Source organism: Cryptotermes secundus, unplaced genomic scaffold, assembly GCF_002891405.2.
Source record: "Cryptotermes secundus unplaced genomic scaffold, Csec_1.0 scaffold791, whole genome shotgun sequence".
NCBI lineage: Eukaryota > Metazoa > Arthropoda > Insecta > Blattodea > Kalotermitidae > Cryptotermes > Cryptotermes secundus.
Window position 1 is genome coordinate 217,843 of NW_019734323.1, and position 26,605 is coordinate 244,447.

Sequence of the window (26,605 nt, forward strand, 5' to 3'; positions counted from 1 at the left end):
CGTGCATGGGTTCAAGCCCAAGCCAGCTAATTTCCTTGTTATTTCCTATATATGAAAGAGCACTGCGATCGTGAGAACTGTGGGATTATTGTTAGAAAATTGGGGGGGGGGGCTCATAGTATCTTCTGTGGTCGCTAGACAAAGAAGAGGATACTAAATGCATGAATATAAGAATGGGACGGGAGAGGAATAAGGGAGAAAAGATGAAGCGAGATAAAGATAAAGAAATGAATAAAAATAAGGAAGAAAGGAAGTGGTGGGCAGTTTTAATTTTAAGGGGGTGAAAGGGAGGAAGAGCCTGATCATAGGACAGACAAAATAAATACCACAGAAAGAAGGGAAGGAAATAAAAATAAACAAGTATATACGGTTGCAAGGAAGCAATGATTAGCCCCTCTCAGATCTGACCAATAAAGTAACCACCACGAACAACAAAAATATTTCTTGAAATTGCCGTTCAGATTTGTCTGCACAGACACATTAGTTAATAATAAAATTATATCTCTGTAATTAACTACTTAACAATGTTTTGCTATCTCCTCTGCCTGCCAAGAGAGTGGACATACCCGTGACTCCCGAAATCGTCGGTGCGGGCGGCTGGGAGCCGGTGGGAGGCTCGAACAGGTCCTTCACGCGATTGTAGACGAGGTCGCGCGGGTTGTGTAGATAGAAGGGGTCGCTGGTGGAGGTGTGCGCCGGGTTGATGTACAGACCATCGGGCTGCTGATGTTGCGGGGGCGGGGCGTGCAGGAAGAAAGGCTCCGAGCACTGCAACGAGATATACGTACATAAAAACATAGGTACTAATTAACACTTTACTGCATGTACCATCTGCTATGACGTAGGAACATTTAAGTTCAGCCGACAGCGTATTTTTCGTAGCATTGTCATAGAAAGAGCCATTATTTCTCGAACCAGCACTAATTTGCCGATAATTATTATAAACAGGAAGTGTTTTCTGTGGAGGAAAGAACGGAATTTTCAAGTATCTTTCGTAAGAACCTTTTACCTTAAGCGTTAAGCTACATAACTTAAAACAATTCTGCTCTTGGCTGATTCCACTTCGTTCTCGAAGATGTCTGGGCGTTAGTTTTAACAGACAGTAACACGCATGTCATAAAGAATTCAAGGAAAATTCTTTTACAATCCAACACATTTATCTATTTACATATTTCTCTCTGAACAGGGATAGCTCAGTCGACATAGCGACGGGCTAGGCCGAGCCATAGGTCAAGCGGTTAGTCGCTGGATTCCCACCGCGGCGGCCCGGTTCTGGTCAAGTGGGATTTGTGGTGGACAAAGTGGCGCTGGGGCAGGTTTTCTCCGAGTACTTCAGTTTCCCTTGCCAATCTTCATTCCACCAAATTCTCCATCATCATAAAAACCCGGGGCAAGTACAACAGACCAAACAGTGGCCGACGTGCCGAGTGGACACAGCTGGACTCCACCCCCCACTATGCGAATAAAAAAGAATAGCGACTATGCCGAGTGAGTGACCGCCGCTTGTCGGAGAAGTTATTGTCAAATTTTGCGGATAGAGAGTGTCACATGGTCAGCGCAACGGATCCCCAAGGCCGTTAATCTCGATTTTCTAGACAGGAGCTTCTATTTCCTTGAAATAGCTCCTCAATTATCCTCACGAGGCTGAGTGTACCCCGTTAAAGACCCACTAATTCTCAGAAAATCTGGAAGGGTCGGGAATCGAACCCAGACCTCTGGATCTGTAGCCAAGAAGTCTGACCACTACAACACGGAGTCGGTCAAAAGCTAGTAAAAGTAAGAGGTCAAATTATATCATGAAGATGGAGGTAGTATATTACCCGAAACATTTGTAACCACGTACTAGACTATACTGTGTCATAACATAGAAGTTAACCATATGAGGGTAATAAGTTTTCATGCGTACCATGCAACGCGAGCACGTGAAGAGAATCGGGGTACAGCTCCAGAGATTCTATGCCTTGATAATAGGCGGAGGCCATAATCGGCTTCACGATCCGGCCGTTTAACCTGACAACAGCGGGCCCTAATATAATGAAGAAGAATAAAATTTCTGTCCCTCCTGGAACCGTAATTGTCCAGCCGGTGGTGACAGGTCAGACCGCAAATTGTAACAGAGAGCACTAACTTCTGGGACTTGACACCGTGTAGTGCGGTAGTAACCGCTACGAGAGTTTCAAATCCAATACAGCTTTCTCGTTCACTTCAAAATTTACTGGGCTCTTCGACACTCAAAACCATCAGCCATTTTAGCTTGATCACAGTCATCAATTAATTTTACATTCAGGTGAAGACGTCACAGTGCTTAATTAAAGACAATACGATGAAGCATATGGGGAAGATGCAACCATTCTTAGACTCAGCACTAGTTGGAGGTGAGCGGTGAACTTCACGCCTCGGTCGCCTTATCCCCGCGGGAAGAATCCCGGGTACCCATCGAACAAGGAGGCACTGTGGGTCCCAAAGTCAGTCTGGATGCTGTGGGGAGGATACGAAGCTCTTGCACCTGGCAGGAATCGAATCGTGATACCTCGGCCGTCCGGCATATATCCTAGTCAGTACAGCGACTGAGCTACCCCGGCTTATATTAAAATAAAATATAATTCTGTATTAAGTTAAAGGTGAAGTCCTCGCGATTTTAATCAAGAACCATGTCAATAAGGGGGTGGATAACGATAAAGGGATAAACGATATATTAATGCAGCAGGATACTTAAATACAATATCAGGGAAAGATTTGGGTGCATCCATTCTTCTGTAACAATCTAAACTGAGGCGCTTATATTGTTTCGAAAAACCTTAACCTGGAACAAGATTCCTTCGTCTCATGAGAAATTCTTTCCCAAGCCAAATTTATTTTGCCCTGCCTAGCATAGTCTGAGTCGCTTTTGCTGAATTAACTGCACACAAACAAAATTATCAGCTTCGTCAACATGAATCACTGAAGCACGTTACAGAACAGTTGATACTAGGAAACCACGCGGAAACGCAGTTATGAGAAGACTGGCATGTTCCGTTTCCTAGAAATTGAGTTTCTCAGTCTTTCCTCGAGTTGCGTTGCCGTTTCCTCAATTTGCCCTGCTCCATTCACTAACACGTGTTCAAATCAGGCCGATAACAATTCTTGGAAATCGCGGTTGCGTTGCGGTTGCCAGTTCCCTTGGTGTGCCCTCGACCTTAATTTGCCTTGCGACGAGCTGATCACCCGTCCATGGAGTCCTACCGTCTGTAAAATGGTCATAAAACTGAGAAATCAGCCCTATGCTCCAAAGTGGGAGCAAGAGGAGAGAGAGAGAGAGAGAGAGACTGTTGATTTGTCAACTTATTTTGACCCTTTCCACGGCAAGTACAGGTTAGATCGGGTCGCGGTGCTTGAGTTGCGCCAACAGATGGCATTAAGGGCGACATACCTATGTTTAGAGGAAAGAATGAGCTTTCAAATGAAATATTTCTGTTGCCGTTTCAACGTCATTAGAAAAAAATATTGTAGGTTTTTATGTGCAACTGCATTTACACATAAACACATTTCGAACTTCTAACAGGCGGTTTTATGGGTGGGCTTGGCATTTAAAAATTAACAGGATCTCACGTATGATTGGCTTTAATGTATTCGCTGCGGTTATGAACTCGCGGTTTCATTCAGAAAACTGATGCAACTCTATCACTGTACAGCGTGGCTAGGAGCCGAACTGTGTACCCATTGTGTAACAGTTGCAGGCTCTGCCTCTGCTGAGACTGACAATGCTGACAATGCTGACCATGTAGGCGGTGAAAGTATGGTGAGTCTGCTGACATTTCCGTAATTTTACGAAACGCACTGCGTGGTCTGCATTGAAAGTACACCGAGACCAATGACATTTACGATATGAACTGCTTTTTCTATACTGAATTTGACACATTTTTCAATATAGATAATGTTTTACTGCTGTCAACACAACACTATTCCCAGATGGTGGAGTTTGCTGTCTAGGACAATATGTTTCGTCATATGTGTTATCTTCAGGCACCTAGCGCAAACTTTCGCAGTAAACCAAGGAGATCCGCCGGTGTTACGTATAAACTATACAGAGTGTCCCCGGAGGAAAGGTAAATATTCTGGGGTGGGGGGGGTCATATTATCAGTCATTCTAAGCAAAAAATTACATACGTACATGTGTCCTATTCCGAACAGTTTCCGAGATAGAGTTATTTCACTGTACACCGTACAGACAAGCAACACATCATGTCCTCACACGAGTTGCAAAGTGCATTGATGTTGACGGCGGAATTTCAGAAAATGTATTATACTAGGTGAACTGTACCAACTTTTCTTATTTGAACAATAAATATGGGTATTAGAAACAGTACGTAATATCTCTCTCTTATCAACAATTTTGGAACTGCACAGTGAAGTAGCTCTATTTCGGAAACCGTTCGGAATAGGACACAAGTATGTATACACCTTTTGCTTAGAATGACTGATTCGCTTAGTGGGAGGTGGAGTCCAACTGAGTCCACTCGGCTCGGAGGCCACTGATTGGCCTGTTGTACCTGCCCCGGGTGATTATGATGACGGAGAATTTGGTGGAATGGAGATTAGCAGGGGAAACCGAAGTACTCGGAGAAAANACTTGACCGGATATCGCGACAATATTTTTATTTTACACAGAAAGGTCGTCAGCCTTGCGTTCATTTCCCAACCTGGAGGACCAAGTCCCTGTATTTATGTCCTCCAGTGAGAGGGCGGTCCTGTTGTAACCACAGGCAGCGTGTTGCAGAGCCGTGGTCGAGGTATTCTTACCCGCCTCCACACAGGAAGCAAAATCTTTGTCAATGTTGTTATAAATACTCACAAAATAGACATGATACATAGAAACAAAAGAATGCCGGCTCGTTCCTGACCTACTACATAACATGTATTCATGCAGCGTGTTAACGCTTGGAAATTCATTGCTGTAGTAACTGGGAATTGTGTTAATTTCAGAACCAACGTTTCGCCGTTACATTATTTCCATGAGTGTGTGAGAGAGGGCGGTATTAACACTGTAGAAGTGTCCTGAGTAGCGCAAGTAGCCTGCCAGTAGACATCCACAGAACTGTGACGCATGAGACAAAGGCAGAACATGTAGAATGCAAGAACAAAGAGTTCGCTATTTGTAATCACTGAACTTAGGCGTATAAAGCGTGCAATTAAAACTGGAGAGGATGCCCTCGAATTTTAGTTAAGATAAGATAAGCCTAATTTGTCTCCTGCTATACTCTGCTCTCATATTACAAGCCAGTGTACCAGCAACAGGAATTCCTTACTCAGCAGATCAGCTCGAGATAAGGCTGCAATTGGATCAGGAATAACAGTGACCAATAGAGTGCAGGTCTGCAGGTGGCAGACACGTCAACGGGTTGCACTGCGTTTCGGTCCTGTTTCCTTATTACTTAATTGCAGTCATGACACATTTAATTATCAGAATCTCGAGGTGTGCAGACGTGTCGTGCTTGGGCTCCCGCCTGTGTGTACAGGCCTGCTGCTGGTTAGACATGGCCAGTAAGGATCTGTGTGCAGTTTGTGATAAGCAGGGCCCGAATTTTGATGGCATGTCATCTTTTTTTTTCTTGTATCCTATGCGATGCTCTTAAATATATAAATCTCGGATATGAGCTGCTGGTTACAGAAATGTAAATTTTATAGGTAATTTTTTGTCATTTTTTGACATGTTTAGGTTTAAGGTCATTTTTTCATTTTGGGGGTAATTTTTGGACTTTTAAGGGTATTTCTTCTCATTTTTGGCCATTTTAGGGAATTTTTCTTCATATGTTTTCTGAAATGTGAATAACATGGAAGCGAAGTGTTCTTTCTTTTCTCCTTCAGGTCATTTTTCTGGATTCTTTCGGTCATTTTTTGGATATTTTCAGGTTATCAAAATCCGGGCCATGCATATTACATTTTTGGGTCAGTTTTCTGAATTTTTTTCGCTCATTTTTTAAATATTTTCAGGTCATCAAAATCCGGGCCCTGGTGATAAGCAAAAGTTCATTCGGTGTGGCGACTGAGCTTCGCGCTTTCATTGTAATTGTCTGCAGACTTCTACGTCAGAGACCAGTGCGAGTGCATCCGCTTACAAGTGTGACAACTGCAAGAAACTTAAGGGGGATACCGCAAACGAGCATTCCTTCTCTAAGAGTAACCAGAAGGAAACATTATCCACAGAAATTCAGTGTACTGCTTCGCGTATTTGGGATAAAGATTCTCTCAGCGTGCAGCTGGAAGCTGTTTGCACAAATGGCATCTGTACCATGGAGACGGTACAGTCTTTAGGTGTGATGGTGTCCAAGCTTAGCAGTGAAGTGCAACAACTTAGAATCGATAACGAAACCCTGAAGACGCAACTGCGCGAACTATAAATTTCGTGTCTCTGTTCCAGAAGATGATTTCCATCTTATTAATGATACTTGAGTCTAGCCCAACGGCTGTTTAATCGCTAATTATTACGGGAGATTAAGCCCTGATCAGATTTATACTGTCGAGGCACTAGTTGCGTCTCGTACTACTTCTCCTGGTGCAGGTAGCCTTCGTCCCCCTACTTAGCCGCCCCTGAACTTGAAGGCAATTCTGTAAAGAAGGTAAACAATGTCATTGCCCAAGGAGTGGACGCTTCTGTATTCAGTTAATGGTTAGCAAGCTTGACATCAAAACAGGTTGTTCTGTCAGGTCTCACACCCATCCTGGAAATAGTTTAGATATTTATTACCAAAATGATAGTCTTAGGACTAAGAAACTCGGAAATTTATGCAAATGTCTGCTCTACGGACTATAATATTGTATTATTTGACTGAGACATGGCTAAACGATCTCTGTTCTGACCAAAATTTATTTCCTGACTGCTATACAGTTTTCCGTCCTGACAGGACGTCTGTAAATAAGACACGTGGCGGTGGACTACTCATTGCCCTGTCCTCCAGAGTTCGCTCCTATAAAGACAGACAGGAGTTAGAATCCTGTGATGAATGTGTATGTCGATCATAGTGGTCGCGCGGTCTGACGCTGGGATCGTGAGTTCGAATCCCACTTGAGGCATGGATGTCTGTATTGTGTGCGTTTATTCTGTGCTGGTGTTGTCCTGCGTACAGGTAGCGCCCTTACGACGGGCTGATCCCCCATCTAAGCAGTCATACTGATTGTAGGCCTTTATTTAAAAACTATGAGAAGACAGTACGTTTATTCGTCGATAGAAGACTCAGAAGTTGTACTTGTTTTTGAACGTAATAATGCAGGTTCGAAGAAACTGTCAATTTTTTCTGAACAGACAAGTGACCCATCTGCCTTCCTAAATGACATGTATCTTTTTTAATTATGAAGGAAAACAGAATTATTAAATTAATAACGAAATAGAAACCGCACGAAAGGAGAGGATTGTGGCGGTCAAGGGGAATACGGCGAGATCAAATGGAGACGTAACGCGTTTCTTTGGAGCAAAAGTGGGGAGGAAGAAGAAGAAGAAGTAAAGGTTTCCTTCTGACTGATGTTGTTACACTGGAGCACCACTTACCTTCTCCTGCGAATCGCCTTTGCAGCAACTGCACCCTGTCGGTTTGTGCCTAACTTCAGGAGTGGCGCCGTGTTGAACCAGGATGTTGAGGCACTGAAACAAATGGTGCATTTGAAATGTGGGGGTCTCACAGTGAGATGTGACGCCACGAAAAATAATAATTCGACATTGAATATGAAGGCTTCAGGTTCCCCCGCCGTGCCCCTAAATTTCTAGGCCTGCCTGTCTGCTATTTTAAAGTTAGCACGGTAAGTATCACCATCTACCAGACTACATGGCGTCACATCCCCCAAACACATAAATCTTCAAGAAGTGTACGAGTCACGGGAGACGCACCTCCACCTGCTGGTTCTCGGCGGCGTCGTTGATGGGGCTTTTGCCGAACTTGTCGAGCACGAGGCGAGCACCGTGACGTAGCAGCCAGCGCACAGTCTCCACGTGACCTCGGCTGGCAGCGAAGTGGAGTGGCGTCGCGCCGTCTCCGTCGAGCAAGTTTGGGTCCACGCCTTGCTCCTGCACCTGCAGCAAAGAAAAGACGCCTTGCGGCTCAGCGTCGGAACGGGACGTACCCTGCAACTGAGTCCTAGCAGTGGAGACAAGGGGTTCCTTGGAAAGGTTTGTACCAGACTACACGACGTCACAACGCACAAGGTAACAACCCTCATAATCACCACTGAACAAGATGGTCCAGTGGTAACGCCTTAGACTTGTACTCGGGAGTCGTTCTATTCGCATTTTAGATGGTAGAAAAGGTAAATCTATCCTTGTAAGAGGCCGTGGAGGCCCATAGGGTTGCGAGACATCGAGGCTTCCATATGTTCTAGACAATCGGCTCACAGATGGCGGTGAGATTGTCAGCGTTGTGCTCCTGCCTGCCGGACGCCCTTTATTCCCAGGAAGATTCTCATTTCTGTTAGAGGCTGAGTCGACTCCAGGGCCACAGCGCGGCTGGAAGGATTAGGTCAATTGAGAAAATCCAATGACCTAATCGGGAATCGAACCCGCGACTTCGGACGGTACAGACTATTCTTGCTGAAGTTTTTCATGGCTTCTTTTCAGTTTCTCCAAGCAAATTCCAGGATCGCACCTGTCTTAGACCACAATCGTTTCCTTACAGATCCTCTTCAATCCATATTTCATCTCTCGTACAACCGCCAGAAGCTGCAGAATCTCGACACTGAAGATGTCGTTATATAACCCACGAAAGAAGTAACCATAGTCATCATCCTGAGAACCCGAAATCTACCACGTTAGGCGTCTATTTTGAGAATAGTCTACGCAGCGTCCACTCTGCTATCCTGAGGATGGAGGCAGTAGGAACCTCGAATCGTTAGTAACAATCTACCAGGATACACGGCCTTACATCCCAGAAGATAATAACGTTTATAATTATCTCTGTAAAAACCTCATATCTCACAACGCCCATCGAAATCCACATTAAGATATTTCATCGGGGGTTACGCGAGGTCACTCTGAATTCGTTTGAAAAAAAAAAAAGGATATAAAAGAAATAGAAAGTGGGCGATATAAGATGTCGAGGGAAGGGAATGTGCACCATTGCTCATCATTAAGCAATCTCTTAGCGGTAATTATTCTGACCAATCAGTTTACTTTGCAGGGCCGTGCTATAGTCAAGGCGGCTGGACGACAGATTCTCACCTCGGGCCCTAGAGTTCAGTCCAGGGCGAATTCATGCGGAATTTCTGGCGGAGGATGTGCCACTGGAGGAGGGCTTTCTCCGAGTTCCTTCCGTCTTAACCTCCCACCTTTGCTGCAATACTAATCTATCACCTCCCCTTTACAGTGTGCTATAGCAGGCAGCGCATTATTACATCCTCGGTCTTAAAGTTGAGGGTATACTCCGTCCGTGTAAAGGGGCTATAAGGGAGACAACTGGAGCGAGCCAGTCGTAACCCAGTGCCTGGGGTTATAACTGGATGACCCTGTTCTTGTGGGTATAAATACAGGGACCTGGGCCCCCAGGTTGGGGAAGTCTCGAATCTGAAAGAGTAAATGTGGTCATGAGTCCCACAGGGCTCGGACCTGAAAATGACTGCGCTGACAAGGACCAGCAGCAATTGTAAACGGCATACCCATTATCTCGTCAGAGAGCATGCTATATAAGGACTATAATTGCAAGTGTTCAGTACTGGTCGTGAGTTTCAAGGGTTTTGTCAACATGAACTAATTGGCGGTAAACCGCCCGTCGTAAAGTGACCCTGGCCCTGACCCTTGACTCTTGACTCTGACCCAGTCGTCGGTTGAGAGTTGAGTTCTGCAAGGGAGGCTGAGAAGAGGTGGTGCCATAATTATGTTGAAAGTTCAAATGTGGAGTGTTAACCAGTGGGCAGCGGCGTGACCAGAGAAGCTGAAGAATCTCCGGTGTTAAGAGCTGTTATCAAGTAACGACTAGTGAAGATACGGCAGGCTGGAAAAACTTAGAGTGGAGTGATTTGTAAAGTGTGTAGATTAGCGATAGCACTGTAAGTGTTTGTAGTTTCGAGTCGTGTGTATAAGTGGTAAATAAATCCACTCACCTATATCCAAACCCCGTCTATAGTCACACCCCTAAATTATGACAATATTACTCGTCTTCGTCCGGTCTAGAAAACCGAAATTAACGGTTGTGGGGATTCGTTGCGCTGACCACGCGACAACCTCCATCCGCAAAGTTGGCACTAAACTTCGCCGACAAGCGGTGGTCGCTCGGTTGGTATAGTTCACTTGCGGATTAAAATCACGGAGTTTTTTTTTTATTACTCGTCTTCGAATTCATGTCTTCAATTTACGCTCTCGTAAATCATACTCGACATCTTCCAGTCATCTCAGTCTAGGCTCTTACACTTTTCTTCCATCTTCTCGTTTGTTTTTATAATTCCTTTAGCCACTCTTACTCTCGAATCAGTACTTAAGATAAAGAATACGTGGATGTATACATCCATTCCCCCATACGTCTACATAACGTAATGCTTAATTACTTAAGAACAGGGACAACTTTCCCCATATTACTTTTATTCGATCCATTCTAATCACATGCCTCAGCATTGCTGATTAAATGTGTTACCGTATATCAGTTATGATCCTATATGTATGAATTTTTGTTTAATTTGCTGTCTCTTATTATCTGTTAGTTTTATACCGTTAAACAATTAAGTGATCCACGAGTGCAGTAATCAATTAAATTTACGTTGCAATCGTACGGGAGAAATTCTATTCGGTGGTCGCCGATCGAATATCAGATCAATAAAATGAAATCGATGTCGAATGGTTTCCCAGTATCTCGAAGACAGAATTGTTAAGTACCATGGCCAGTTGTATCCCTCCCACGAACTGTAATCACTAGCTTCCTGGTGATTTCTCCTCTCGCATTTGATCACCGAAATGCACTGGTCTTGAAATGAAAGTGATCCCAAGTCATAGATGACTTGAGCGATACATTGAAGATGGAGGTAGAAGATTCCTTCGAAACATCGGTACTTACAAAGACAAAACAACTCCGTCCAGTGTGACTATTTAAGACGATAGGAGAAGGAACACGAACCTACTTGGTTTATAAATTTTAACTTAAACAACAAAGTTTTAAAAACTTTAATATACCAGGAAACTGCTGTGGTTGTGGAAAATTTGGATTTTGTGTACGAGTATATTGTGCATTGTAGGCATTGTGTGTATATGTATTTTAGCACTCAAGACACCCATTTTGATAGTAGTTTCCGAATAAGTATTGATGTTCCCTCTGATGATGGTCCATAAGGACCGAAACATGTAAGGGTGCTAAGTTTTCAAGTAGTAAAAACTTAAATAGTCACACTGGACGGAGTTGTTTTGTCTTTGCAATTGTTAGTGTGACGGAACAGAATGAAACAAATCAAATTCATCGGTACGTATTTACCGAATTACGTATTTAAGTTACTCCTAATATGGAGACCAAGGATTCCTCCTGAACACCGGTACCAAGCTAAATTTTGAGAACATCCTGAAAATGAAGGCAGTAATATCCAACGAAACGATGGTACGTATTATCTACCAGATTATAAGGCGTCACATCCCAGAACTGCAAAACTAAATACACTAAGAAATGTACACAAATAAAAAAATGAATTTTCTCGCGTTTTATTCAGTTTTCACCAACTCGACCATTCGAGTCTGCGGTGGGGTGGGGGGGGGAGCCTCGCATCTGCTCCTAGCTTTATTTTTGGGAAAAACTGGAAGTTGAATAAGATGTGCAAATATTAATATGTAAAATTAAAATTATTTTTAAAAATGTATTTCTTTATCATAAACAGCCCGGAAGGCGCATTCGGTATAGCGACTGGCTACGGGCTGGATGACCGAGGGGTCGGAGTTCCAGTCCCAGTTGGGTCAAGAATTTTCTCTTCTTCACGTCGTCGAGACCGGCTCTGGAGCCCATCCAGCCTCCTACTTAATGGGTACCGGGGGCTCTTTCCCGGGGGTAAAGCGTGAAGCTGACCACTTACCTCCAGCTATTGCCAATGTCAAGAAACTGTGGATCTATACATCCACTCCCCCATACTCCTTCATGACGTAGTGCTTAATTAGTGAAGCACAGGAACAACTTTACCTTTTTTCACCTTAATTCCTTTATCATAATACCGCAGAGTTTTAAACAGAGTAAACACAATATTGTAGACGAATTTGCCTGTTGCCCCCCCCCAAAACAGAATATTTCAATTTTGTACCAGGCACCGATTACTTCGAGACACCCGGTAACGTAGTTGATTGAGGCACTATGCTACAAGCCGGAAGGTCGCGGGTTCCATTCCCGATGAGGCTATTGAATTTTTCAATTGAACTAATCCTTCCAGGAGCATTATGGCCCTGGGGTGCACTCAGCCGCGAACAGAAATGAGTACCAGGAATCTTCTTGGGGCTAAAAAGCGGACGGGGTGTAAGGCTGACAACCTCAACGCTACCTCAAGAGTACTGTCTAGAAAAAGCGGGAGCCTCAAGTTTCACAACCTCACCGGGGGCTGGGACGGCTCTATCACGTGTCTGTACACCAACGAATTTATACCCGGAGAATTTGGCGGCCATTCTGTGGAGCTGACAAATTCGACCGTAACGTCATCTGATACTTTCAAACGGCGAGTACTGTGACTGTAACATGTCCCTTTTTATTACGTACAAAATTAGAAAGAAACCTGTGTGAGGAACCGAACTGAATACACCTGTCCATGCATATACTTAAGCATGCTCTACATCAGTTACACGGGTTTAATTTGAGCCTCTCAGAGCCCTTCATTGTTGCAGTTTTAGGTCATCTTTTTTAGCCTCCCGAAAGTTCACGCATGCGTAACGAGCTCCAGTGCTTGCACAGCGCTTCCACAGCACAATGCATGAGCAAAAAGCAGAGATGACAAACATTTGAATGCAATACTTTCGCTGACAGAGCGAGAAGATGACTTTCCGGTTCTGTTCTCTCCGAGAGCTACGTACAGTTGTGATAACATTAGCTGTGATATCATGCAAGCATGGCACAGAGATTTATATGATTTTTATCTGAAAACAAACGATAATATTTTCTGTAAAGACAATATCTTACTGCACTTCTGCTATGCAAGCAGCTGGACTAATTCTGATTCTGATCAATCGCTTGCCATCAGAATAAGGCTCGTCGTTGTCACAGGTATACAACTGAGCCGTGCTAAAGCAATGGCTCCTTCCGTGACGTAATGGCTTCCAGCCATATCTCCCACGCTACCCTTCGCCCGAGGTCCTAGAATTTACCCCTTCCCCCTCTACCCCAATACCACGTTATTTTCCCACCCTTTCTACCCCTGTGTCTCGGAAATAAGTATGTTTGGGAGCGGAGGGGTTAGTCTGATAAGTGGATCCACTTGGGCGAGGACGTCTGGCGGACCAGCGGGAGTAATTTTTAAATTTCAGTTCAGCGGAGTTTTTTTTTTCTAAATTTGGTTTCGGCGTAGTCGGGGGCTGGCCGCAGTCGCCAGCTATCAGGGGATAAGTATGGCGGCGATACGCGAGTGGTTTAGTTAGCATTTTTACGTATATATCTTCCTTGGGGCCGCCTGTGGCTGATCAGGAAGTGACTTCCGTTCATAATGTCGGTGGGCCAGTGGAACTGGGCATGTCGCTGAGTTGATGCCGCGAACTGGATCAGTATAGGGCAAATCAGCCATGTCTATTGGGTTATATATTTTGTATATTCTTGCAGTGAGTTATATTGTGTTTGTGTTTATTAAATCTTGTTATTGTTATCTGGTCAGTCATTAACTTCAGTAAGGCCCTCCGCTGCGACCTTGGATTCCCTGCGACGACCTTAGGGAGTATTGTAAACACGACGCGAGAGCCTGGGATGATGAACCGCTCCCGACTTCACGATGGTTGTAGGTGGTAGGGTGAAGACGGGAGTAGTATCGGTTCACAACTAAGTAAATACATGAATTCCGTCAGTATGCCACGCGACTTGCAGCAGATGTTTTTGGAATGGATAGTACAATACCCGCACATGCGCATCACTGTTTTCAGAACCTCCCCCTCCTTGCTTTCTCCTACCTGAGCATGAGTAGCCAGAGAAACGGTAACTCACTGGTCCCGGTTTCGGGCCACAAACTCAAACCCATGTCCCCTCCCTTCCCTATTAAAAGCATTCTTCAGAATAGCTGCTTCCGCAACCTACTAGGGAAGATAATAACAACAAAATAAAATATTATGTTTAATAACTACTTTACAGTTCCTGTTGTAGAAAACTGCATAATTAGGAGCTTCTTAACTTGTACGCTTCTCCAAGTATAATTAGAATGCTCAAGCCAAGGAGGATGAGGTTGTCAGGGCATGTAGCAAGAATGGGGCTAGAAGAAATGCCTGTAGGATATTGGTGGGAAAGCCGGAAGGAAGGAGACCATTGGGAAGACCAAGGTATAGGTCGGTGGACAATATTAAAATGGATCTTATAGAGATAGGATAGGATGGTATGGATTGGGTTGATCTGGCTCAGGATGGGAATCGCTGGAGGGCTCTTGCGAACACGGCAATGAACCTTCAGGTTCCATAAAATGCTGGGAAGTTCTTGAGTAGCTACACAATTGGCAGGTTCTCAAGATGGAGTCAGTTCCATGAGTGAGTGAGTTCCCTGTTACTAAATTCTTAATGCGATGGATGGTCTTCATGAAGTGATCCAGTTTCCCAATGTCTGGCCTGAACTCACTCCAATCGTAAATAATCGAACAACGCGCTTGGAGGAGCCCGCTACCAGCGCCCCCCTTACCTCTCAGCGCTCCCTTGGGTAAGCCCCCTGACCCCAGGAGGCGGTACAGCCCAATTTGGGAACCACTGCGAGAACTCCTATAGTTAGGACGGGGGCCAACATGAATTTTTCCAAGAGGAGTCATCCAGGTTGCCATGGGAGACGGCCAGAAATTTTGCTTATAAGTTATAAACTTCAGTTGACCCCTTTTAAGAATATTTTTACCGATTACCCCCAGAATACTGAGCGTAAAAGAGCAATGATTTTAAAAATAACTACTAAAAACTGTAATTCTCTCGTTCTTGATTTATTATCATTCACTTTCGAAAGTGTACGGGGAAGGAAGCCTGTGCCCGCCGCCCGGATCGGCGCTTATGCTGGGGAGTGTCGGTTAGAGAGCTCATCGAGTTGCTCTGGAATCTGTACACCTGAACCAACCAGGATGACAGGACATGCAGGAGTGTCACAGAAACATGTCCACACACCACGCACATCACGGCGAAACGAAACAGAAGATAAAAAGGAAGGTAAGGCGAGAAGCCCGGCAAGCTGCTCACTGGCGGGACAGGCGAGACTGCAGATGGCGCACTAACTGCGTCTAGGCTGGCGTCACTTGACCGGACCCCTTCACTCATCTCTTTACTGCGAGTACGATCACATTACATCACACGTACTGCTTGCTTCTTCTGACTTCCTGCTGGTCACTCGGCCATTTCATTGTTCCCCATTCCCCTATTGGTTCGCTCAGGGCACCAGTATCACCTTTCCCCCCCTCTCAGTTTACTCTTCTATAATGACGATGGAAGCAGCAGGTTCCCACATCCCAGGAGACAATGAGAGCCTCTGTCTTTCTTGTTTGCCCACATCCTAGATTGAGTCCTTCAGAGCGGATACTGATATGGAGCTGTAACGAAGCAAGGCTCCCCTAGCGAGACGCCTCGCAGTGTAATTGAATGGAAATACAATACTAAGCATGACATGTTCGGAACAAACACGACTGAAATTGATGAAATCTTCACAGCAAGTCACTCGGATGTCGCAAGCCATCAAGCACTGCGAACGCATGCCCATATTTGCACTTGCTAGGCCAGCAAGACTTACCATCCATTTGAGGCAACCAAGGCAACCCATCTGCGACGCGGCATGAACCGGCGCCATGCCGTCCTTGGCGCGTACGTAGAGCGAACCGCCCGCCTCGGTAACCAGAAACTTGAGTACTTCCAGGTGACCCTCCTGGGCGGCCAGGTATACCGGCGTCACGTCGTTGTCCATCTGCGTGTTCGCGCTGAAATACATAACACGAATTGCCATGAATCGACAAGTTCTCCGGACTTACAAGCCACAGTATACCGATCACTTCGGAATCATGCGAACCAAGACGATCAACTAAGGTTTCTCGTAGAGGGAGCCGTTGCTATGCAACGACAGCAAGATTGGCGGATATACCAGGGCCGTTTCTGGGCATCGGCTCAGTAAACACGTTACCGCAGCAACAGACACGAACACAACAATAGAAAAGCTGTGTTTTCTATGTAGTCTGTGCCGAGGGAAAAGGTTACAATCAGTAATCAGTTTTGTATGGGAGTCTATGAAGAGAGGATATGAACCAGGGGGCAGAGGGATAGCCATTGTTGGGGCAGTTACCTGGAAACTTCTAGTAACAGACTGAGAACACTAGACTGTGTAAATGAGATCTAGAAATCTGTGACGATTGTGAATTAGTACAAATGTTATGTTTCTGGACATTATCCATCGTCATGTTTTTATCTAAAACGCCGTCTTGTTTATATTTAAAACACAACGTTTCGGAGACTGGATTCTGTCTCCAACATCAGGTAACGCCTACTCAGTTGGGCCCAATCGACAGAGCTAGTCCCCATCTCCGGACACCTGTACCAGCACCAACTTAGGGTATACAAGCCAAGAACAGCACAAACCATCTGCGAGAGCTAAGACAAAACACTAGAATATTAAAATCTCTACACGTATGAGGTCTTGCTCCAGAGAACTATCAAGCTGGAAATTATCACTAGAGAGATTAGATTCTCTGTATGGTACCAACACAAGAAAAACAAATTTTCCCACTCCGTCCAGTGCAGATTGAATGGGAAAATTTTGTTTTCCTTGCGTTGGTACCATACGGAGTATTTCATCTCTCCAGTGCTGCCAAAAGCAGCTTACGGTTAGAAAGGAGGAATAGTGACTAAAAGTACTCCTACATATAAGTAAAAACTCGCACATAAGAAAAGTTGAGAGAAAAGAAGAAACTCGCTGTAGTTTCTGCTACGCTACTTTGTAACCGTGTCCAACGTTGTCGCACTTCTACAACGGATAGCTTCCAAATCGAGTAAAAGTCAAAGTTTCAATACATTATTATTAATTTCTCTTGAACGGTGTATTGAATATAAGTGTAATTTTGCGATGCTATTCCTAAAGGCTGAAATTATAAGTGCAAATTTTTTAAATTCATGGTACCATTCTTTAAATTCCATGCGATCACATGTAAATTTAGTGAAAATTAAAAGTTAAGTACCTTTAGAACGAGTTAGTGAATTCTATACACATTTTTAGGGATTTCAGAAGAAAATAACGAACGACGCGTACAATATTTATTCATTTTGTACCATTTTAAGTATATCCTATATATCATTAACTGAGAATCATACCATGAAGACGTACGAGGAAGTGGAGATTTATCTTCATGCATTCATCAATAAGGTAATATATGAAGATGAGTGGTCAATATCATGTCCCGACAGCTTTCAACCCAGGACCCACTGGATAGGACGCTGGGTAGGAGATGGATGCTGTGAAACAGAGAAAGATTTTTTGAGTTTGCTGGAAATGGAACACCGATCCCTTTGTTCCCAGGCCGTAGCATAGATGCTATAACGACTGAGTGAATCGTGCTCTTAAAAATATTTGTAATGAGACTAGTATCCATTAATAAGTCCATAATTATTTTATGTCGTGTAATTATTATTCATGACCAGCTGGTTACTTCGTATCTAACGTAAGCTCTATTTTAGATTTTAGAACTTTAAGATTGCAGTGAATGTCATTTTAGTGTAAACAACTCGTACAAAATGTAGCCGAAATCCTTTCAGTACTTTTTGAAATAAAATATGTATAGCAGATTTCTGACACTAGAGGACTGAAAGTTACACGCAGAGCCTGTGGATTATAGGGATACCAAACAAGAAGTTATGGAAAGAACAAATCAGCTACATTCCTTAGATACGTCACGGACCGTTACAAAATTATGGCTCCAAAAATTCTTCGTTGCCGCGGGAACGTCTTTACCGAGTTTTGCCTACAACGATAGAGGGAAACACAAGCACCTCCAGATATTACAAGCATAATTAACTAACTTCATGGAGCTAAGCCCTTCTTGAGCAGCCGCTAGTTCTGCAGGCATCCAAGAACTTCCCAGGATTTTATCGAACACGAAGTTTCATTGACGTGTTCACAAGAGCCCTCCAACTGGTCCCTATCATGAGTCAGATCAATCCAGTCCATACCACCGCATTATTTTTCTGTGATCCATTTTCCACCCACCTATGCCTTGCTCTTCCCTATGGTCTCTTTCCTTCTGGCTTTCCCACCAATATCCTATACGCATTCCTTGTCTCCCCCATTCGTGCTACATGCCCTGCCAACCTCATCCTACTTGACTTGATCATTCTAATTATACTTGAAGAAAAGTACAAGTTATAAAGCTCCTCATTACGCAGTTTTCTCCAACCTCCTGTCGCTCCATCTCTCTTTGGCCCCAATATTCTCCTCAACACCCTCAGTCTATGTTCCTCCCTTAATGTCAGAGACAAAGTTTCACACCCACACAGAACCATAGGGTAATATAATTTCTGTATATTCTAATTTTTATGTTTTTAGGCTGTAGACGAGAAGACAAAAGGTTCTGGACTGAATGGTAACAAGCATTACCCGAATTAAGTCTCCTTTTAATTTCAAATTTTGATTTGTTTCTGTCTTTCCCGAATTCTTGAACTGTGCCACATTTTCAAAACATTTGTTAGCTATCTTTATGTCACTATTTTGCCCTGCATTCTGATGACGAGAAAGCAACATATACCAAGTTTTTTCTGCGTTTACTTCTAGACCAACCTCCTTACTAGCTTCAATTAATTACACATAATTACATATGTTAATGGTATGCCTCTCTATGTAGTGAAAGGTGTAACCTGGTTACGGCTTGTCCCCAGCACGGCTTCTAGTCAATCGCTGTTTGCAAGGTAAAACGTACCTATAATCTGTCGAATTAATAATTTTACTAAAACAATATTTGAATTATTTTGTTTGAAGTCCAGTATTCTGAACGTCAAGAAAATCAGAACACACAGCGCTGTAGTCAGTTCGTATTGTCGAGCCTGCGCCGTGTTCAGACACGCGCTACTTTCAGGACAAACAGAGCGGGCCCTCTCGGCGCGTGTCCATGCGATCCATGAGCCAAACTTTCGCTTGGATATTAACGAACTCCGGGTCTCACAGTGGTAAACTTTTCGGATATTACCCGAGATTGACTGTGCTGGCCAGCAGCAATTGTAAACGACAGACCCGTCCTCACGTCAGAGAGAGAGAGAGAGAGAGAGAGAGAGTGCCCCACGTTAGCAAACCCGATAACTGTCTGATAGTAATAAAAATCTGGTTGTTAAGCCACATATGGGTGCTTTATTCCAAGACACACTGGCTGACTGACCGTCGGTCCTAACATAAGAGTCGACTCGACTAGACTCGATTCGACATAGATTGCGGTTGTGGTGTGGAGGCTTTTTCGAATACCTCCACGGTAGCTCTGCGAGTCGTTGAAGGAGACGAAAAGGGAACCCAGTGCCTGGGGGTATAACTGGGCCACCCCTTTCCTGGGGGATATAAATACGAGGACCTGGCCCTCCAGGTTGGGGAAGTCTCGAATCAGAGACAGTATAGTATATTCATGAGTTCCGCTCGACACAGACCCAAGAATGACTGCGCTCACAGCAATTGTAAAGGACAGACACATCCTGTCGTCAGAGAGGATATTATAACCGCAGGTGTTCAATTGGAAAAAAAAATCTGTGGTCGTGAGTCTCGAGCTTAGCGCCAAGATGAACTGATTGGCGGTAAACCGCCCGTCTTACAGTAAATCGGACTCTGATACAGACTGTCCAGTGATTGCGGTTAGCTCTTTCTAACAGACCAGCAGAGCGTGTCGCCCCCCCCCCTCACCTGTGGGCGGAAACAGATCCAGTTTAAAAAAGTTGGGTTCACTAGTATACCGGACGATAGACAAAGTCCAAAAACCCAGTAATTCCAGTGTTATACACTGCCGTCGAAGCCTTTTAGATTTTAATCACTTATGGGTTTACATAGGCGAGAACCACAGGGGTACGGCTACAAGGCGGCACGGGTTTAACAACGGAAATGACTCCGAATTGAACTGAACGTGCAGTTGGCTTGGGTGTGGTCGTTTTACTCGGGACCAGAATAAGAACTTCTAGAAAGGTCTCCTGTCTCTTGCTACATATCAAACGGTCTTATCAATATCGTAATAAGAGCAAAAACAATAACTTCATAATTACAGATTCGTGAGTATAAGAGGGCGTGTTCATTTATAAGACTATACTTTAAGTATATAACGGTGCCCATAATGACACAAAACTTGCAAAGAAATGCTAAAAATATTCGTGACGAGTAAACGTGAAAATGCGGGGGGGGGGCACGTAGTAGCATAGTTTGTTAAGGCACTATGTTGCAAGCTGGAAGGTCGGGCGGGTTCGATTCCTGATGAGGGATTTTTCAGTTAGAAGCCTTCCAGTCGCAGCATGGCCCTAGGATCGATTCAGCCTCTAACAGAAAGAAATACAAGGAATCTTCCTGGGGGTAATGGGCAGTAGGCGCTTAAGGCTGACAACCTTACCGCCATCTGTGAGCCGACTGTCTAAAAACTGAGTAAGTCCCGACGTGTCACAACCCTACGGGCCTCCACGGTCTGTTACAGGGATAGCTGTAACTTCTTTTATAAATGTGAAAATTAGTCCAAGACTGTACAGGATAAATTTATGTTAAGAAAGTGAGACAAGTAACGTTGAGGATTGTGTTTGGACCTTTGACTAACAAGGGGTTTGGGGAACTGGAATGAACAAGGAAATGAGGGAAATTACATACTTAGAAACCCTGAGTCCGGCAGCGGACATTAGAAGTAGAATTTCGAAGTGTTTGGATCATGTTATTAGAATGGATGAAATAAGAGTGGCTGAGAGAATTTTTTAAAAGACACAGATACCCAGCAGGCCCAGCAGTATAACACACACATTCACAGGAGCAAGACACAACACAAAGCACAATACACACATGAAACTAGGAAGAATACTCCGATAGAAGAAGATAGGTGTGACTCGCGTATTGAGATACGACATAAGGATGACAAATCCTGAACAGTTTTAATATTTTCAATATTTAAAATTTATCAATATATATGACGAATATATATTTTAGTTATTTTAGTATAAAGACAACAGGGCATGCACTGAAGTAGTTCGACGTACATCGAAAAACACCTGAAGATGGCACTTTAGTGCTGAAACATGTAGTGTAAGAGAGAAGAGTAAGGTGAATAAATGTATGCACTGTAAGACGGTCAGAATAAATCGTGGACATGAATCAGTGCAACAGGACGCTAAAATATAACATTTTTTGAAGAAGCCAGAGGGTATGATGGGGAAATGCCGAGACTGAGACAGCTGGAAAATGGAAAGATGGAAAGAATGATTAGTGAGATTCGAAATTGAACATGTGAATTTAAAAGGAGTGCAGTAGCTAAGAATGGACACTTGTCGTAAAGGTTCCCAGAGGACAGCAGGGGAAAGGAATAAGGAGTAAATTAGCTATACAAACTGGATCATCAGTACTGTACCACAAAGATGAATGAATTATAATATTAAATATGTTACTACATAATAATGTATTTTACAAATGATCTCCATCGACAGGTGTCAAGAGAATTTTCAGGTGTTTACACGCTGATGGTGGTCGTTTTGTCAATGCGTACATGGTGACTTAATTAATTAATTAGTTAATGTTATAATAGAAGCTGCTCAGTGAATTAGCTCAGCGGTATCATTCTAGATTTGTATTAGGGATATTTTTCTGTCCTTGCTGATGCTTTTCGTGGGTTTCCTCCGTCCTTACAGGCGAATTCCGGGGGAGTACCTCGATTAGACCACAACAGATTTCCTCCAATTATTTTACAATTCTTCAGTCATTCTAACACTCGGCACTAGATGCTGAAAGTGTCGTAATACAACTCATGAAAGGAAATATAATTCATTTATCTTATGATGCACAATTCACGACCTACCTAATACGTTCCAATTACTTTAAATTTGTCATACATAACTTCACAAATTCGCACTGTTCTCATATCTGTAACTGTTAACATATAATGAAAATTTCACATACATTTCATAGCTAAAGTTACGAGATATCATGATACAGAATTTTGCACGCCTGACTCCAACGATTCATTGGTTGGAGACAATGAGCCGAAAGTTAATTTCACATTCAGTACAGCCGCCATGTTGTTTTTGCATCACAAAGTTGCGAAATATACGCATAGCGTGACGATTCTTGTGCGTTCGCTTTCCTTGTCCAGTTATCCCTAATGCCGTTAACAGGTGCAGCAAAAACTCATTGGGCAGCTAAACGAGTGTTTCAGTTTTCTCTACAGCTTTTTTTCGAAACGTTTCTCACTCCGATAAGCATTTTTTAATTCAGGATGCACACAAAAATGCACATCGGTCTTAAACATGTTCCATGTAAATTAAAATGGCTCCAACAAATTTCGTATAAATTTCACCAACATCAAAGCGAATTTAAACCGGTTTATCCGTTCTTGACTTACTTTGCGCGCCCAGAGAGAGACATGTGAACAGAGGAAGAATGTCTCAATAAAGGGAAAGTTCTATTTTTTGTACGTAACGTTAAAACGTATAACATTTAAATAAATGTACTTGAAGTATATTCTTAAGGGTTCTGACGATGGTGTTAACACTCAGAGTTACTGGGTTTTGGACTTTGACCATCGTCCGCTTTTCTAGAAACTGAATACAGTCTTAGAAGTTCACTCATGAAAACCAGGCCGGAAAGAGATCCGCAAGAGACGGCACAGTGAGTCTACAGTATTCCTTGTGAATGTGGCAGAATCCATATTGGCGAAAGAGGCAGACCTCTAGCCATGTGACTCTGTGACATAGGCAGTCTAAAAGAGAGTCTTCTAGAAAAATCAAAGTTAGCCCAACATGGCTATGAGGATGAGCACAGGGTAGGCTGGGATGATGGTAGGATTTTGGAAATGAAAACTAGCACCAGGTTTATGAAACACAAGGAATAGGCCCATATGGCATGCTTAACCAATCAAATCAGCCAACCCAGTTTGGACATTTCACCTATCTGGATCCTCCTTGCCAGTAATGAGGTTACCAACTCAAAGAGAAGATCTGTATGACAAGACAGATTCATCATGGGGTTTAGTCTCAAGTGTTCAAGTTTTACTCCACAGATGGCGCTAGTGGTAGGCACTACATGTCTTCACGAATTTTCCAGTTCTTTCTATGCATTGATGCTCATCGTCTTTGTTTTCTTGTCTATGTTTGTAGCATAAATTTCTACCTCTCTTTCTATCCTCCTTCCACATATGTGCCTGCTTTATCAGAATTTGTATTGCATATGTTCCTATTATCCAGGTGATGGCCACATAAGAAAGACACAATATATACACAATCAAAACATAAGAAGAACGACTCCCATAGCGGATGAATGGCGTTACACACGAGTTTGATATACGACATGTAAGATGATAGATCTTAACAAGTTTTAATATATAAATTTTATTATTGAACAACGACGAACACACATTTCATATCATTTTATAAATGGACACTTGATGGCAGGCAGTGCAATGGTTTAACGTGATTAATACACCTGAGGATGGCAGAATGATGCAGAAACATGTAGTGTGAAGTGACAAGTCACAATTGTATGCACTAAAAGACGGTTAATATATACACATTATGAATCTGTGATTGAGGTTAGCTCTTTCTAAGGGATTCAACAGAGTAGGTGCCTCCCCCCTCACCTGAGGACGCAAACAGATCCAATTCCCGAAACGTTCTGTTTTCTAGTTTCTTTAAAACAGGACGATGGACGAAGTCCAAAAACACAGTAACTCTGAGAAAAGTTTTTGAACCTAATGGATTCATTTGATATTCGTGTGCTTTGTGCGGCATAGATCTGATTATTGCAGCCAAGATATTTATATCTATATATATAAAGTATTTTTATAGTTACTAAGGTACTAAGACAAAAAGCAGACCTGCCCAGCCATGTATTATACAATTCATCGTCATGGTGTGCCCTTCAAGGTATTGGGGTAATTGAACCGTGGTGACACTTCCTAATAAAATTTGGTGCTGTGTCAGCATTTTCCGCCTTTTCGCTCTGAAGAGAAAGCATTGCCCGTATCTTCTTCCATTTGGCGCTGGAATTCTGCACGTCAGAAGTACTTCTGAGAAGTCCCTAGCGAAAATTGCAGCTGGCAGCTGCTTCATCATTGCACTGAGTGAAGTGTTCTCTCTCCCTGCCTCCCCCACTGTCCTCTAGAAGCTTTCATAACACGCGGAAGAATGTAGCCCTCTTGTCAAATGTTTTCACTTGGGACTCCGAGTTGGATTTGAGAGGTCGCGAACTCAAGCGATCACATCTTCACTAAAAACAGAATTCGTAACAATCCCTGCTCATTACTGATACGAGAGATCACCAAAACTTGTCGGACTGTGATTCCTTGTACTGTCCCCTGATCTATTGTGAAAATGTCCACAAATTTCCGAATCATTTCTGCACTTGTTCGTTCACAGATTTTAGACATTCTTAAAAACACTGCAGTAGTCACCCCAAGTACTCACCGAAGATCCGAACTGGACATTTTCAGAAAACAAGTCACAGGAATTAACACTTGGGCTAAATTTCTCGGTGGCCGATCAACTTATATTTGCACCTTGTACACATTATGTACATTTCTGCAAGTCATACGGACGCCATTTTCTAATGGACCACTAGCTATGGAGCTAGTGGTCTTCCTCAGTCCCTTCAAGAGAATACCGAGGAAGTAGTTTGAGAGCGGCCACGACCGGCTCCTTCCGCATTATTTTCAATTCATCATCCACTAATCATCCCAGCATTCAACGCTACAGAGGCTGGGCGACTGGAAGCGTCGGCAAATACAGGTGAAGCTACACTGTACAGGACGTGGAGGCCCATAGGTTTGTGAGACGCTGATGCTCCCACATTGTCTAGACAATCGGCTCAAGATGGCCGTGAGGTAAGCTAAAGCTGTCCCTGTAACAGACCGTGGAGGCCCATAGGTTTGTGAGACACCGAGGCTCCCACATTTTCTAGACAGTCGGCTCAAGATGGCCGTGAGGTAAGCTAAAGATATCTCTGTAACAGACCGTGAAGGCCCATAGGTTTGTGAGACACCGAGGCTCCCACATTTTCTAGACAACCGGCTCAAGATGGCCGTGAGTTAAGCTAGAGCTATCCCTGTAACAGACCGTGGAGGCCCATAGGTTTGTGAGACACCGAGGCTTTCACATTTTCTAGAGAATCGGCTCACAGATGGCCGTGAGGTAAGCTAAAGCCATCCCTGTAACAGACCGTGGAGTCCCATCGGGTTGTGAGACTTCGAGGCTCACAAATCTTTTATACAATCGGCTCACAGATTGCGGTGTGGTTGTCAGCCTTACGCGCCGGCCGCCCTTTACCCCCGAGAAGATTCCTGGTACTCATTTCTGTTAGAGGCTGAGTCGACCCCATGGTCACAGTGTGGCTGGAAGGATTGCCTCATCGGGAATCGAACCTACGACCCTCCGGCTTGTAGCATAGTGCCTCAACCAACTACGTACCGCTACAGAGTTGGGCAAATTGTCAAAAATTCTATGAGCCAGATACAATAAAATGTATTACAAAATGTGCATCAGTTACGACCACCGTAGTCAGTCATGGCAGTGCTCATCTTTACTTCCGGCAGCCATACCGGATGTGATGAATGCAAGTAAACTTGACGTGCGTGAGACCACTCTGTGCGAGAATACACATAGAGTTGCTTCAAAATCTTCCATACTTCAGCCATTCATGTTGAGTATTATCAAATCATTCATTTCATTCAATTCTAAAACTTTTCTTTTACACTGACCGGATTTCTCGTGTTTTTTAAAGCTTTAACCTTAAAAGAACCTGTGAATCATTCAACAATATTTTAAAACTGGTCACTTAAATCAGGCAACAAACTACGCGTTCTCAGTTTAGGGGGATTCGTTTCTGAGTCACGCTGAAGCCACATCATTTGATCCAAGCACATTCTCTGAAATTTAAATTTGCCTTGCAAAATTTACATTTTCATGAATAAGACTTCACAAAATCCAGGATTTTTTCCCTGAACTGTCATGTTTATTTGCTCTGACTTGGCCATATCTGGCTGTGTGTTCGAGCCCCAAGTTCAAAATGCGCGCTGGTTTTCGACACAATTAAGTTGTTAATTAAATTTGTTCAGCTAGGACACTGTCACTGCTCTATAGTAACTACGATTTCCGCGTTACACAGAACAACATTTTGCTCATGATGAACTCGATTCACTAAGAGAAACTGTCATCCAAAGTTTGAGATCACCAGTCACACAGGCTTACACTAATCTTTCTTGGTTTTATTTATAAATACACACTATATATGGCCACAATTAGGCGGAATACACCAACTCTGTAAGTGCAAAGATTTTAAAAATATAAAAAATCAATAAATTAGGA

At 43.4% G+C, this 26,605-nt stretch overlaps 1 protein-coding gene across 4 annotated transcripts in view; it reads right to left on the reverse strand.

Annotated features, from left to right (window-relative positions):
• Positions 1–26,605, reverse strand: part of LOC111868666 (espin) — a 209,187-nt gene that overhangs the window by 57,612 nt on the left and 124,970 nt on the right. For all 4 annotated transcript variants that reach the window (XM_023859543.2, XM_023859541.2, XM_023859542.2 and 1 more), the window contains 4 exons: positions 15,852–16,035; positions 7,859–8,041; positions 7,523–7,615; positions 567–768 (listed from right to left, as the gene is read on the reverse strand). In XM_023859543.2, the coding sequence (XP_023715311.1) occupies positions 567–768; positions 7,523–7,615; positions 7,859–8,041; positions 15,852–16,035 (662 nt within the window). The remainder of the gene's footprint in view (positions 1–566; positions 769–7,522; positions 7,616–7,858; positions 8,042–15,851; positions 16,036–26,605) is intronic.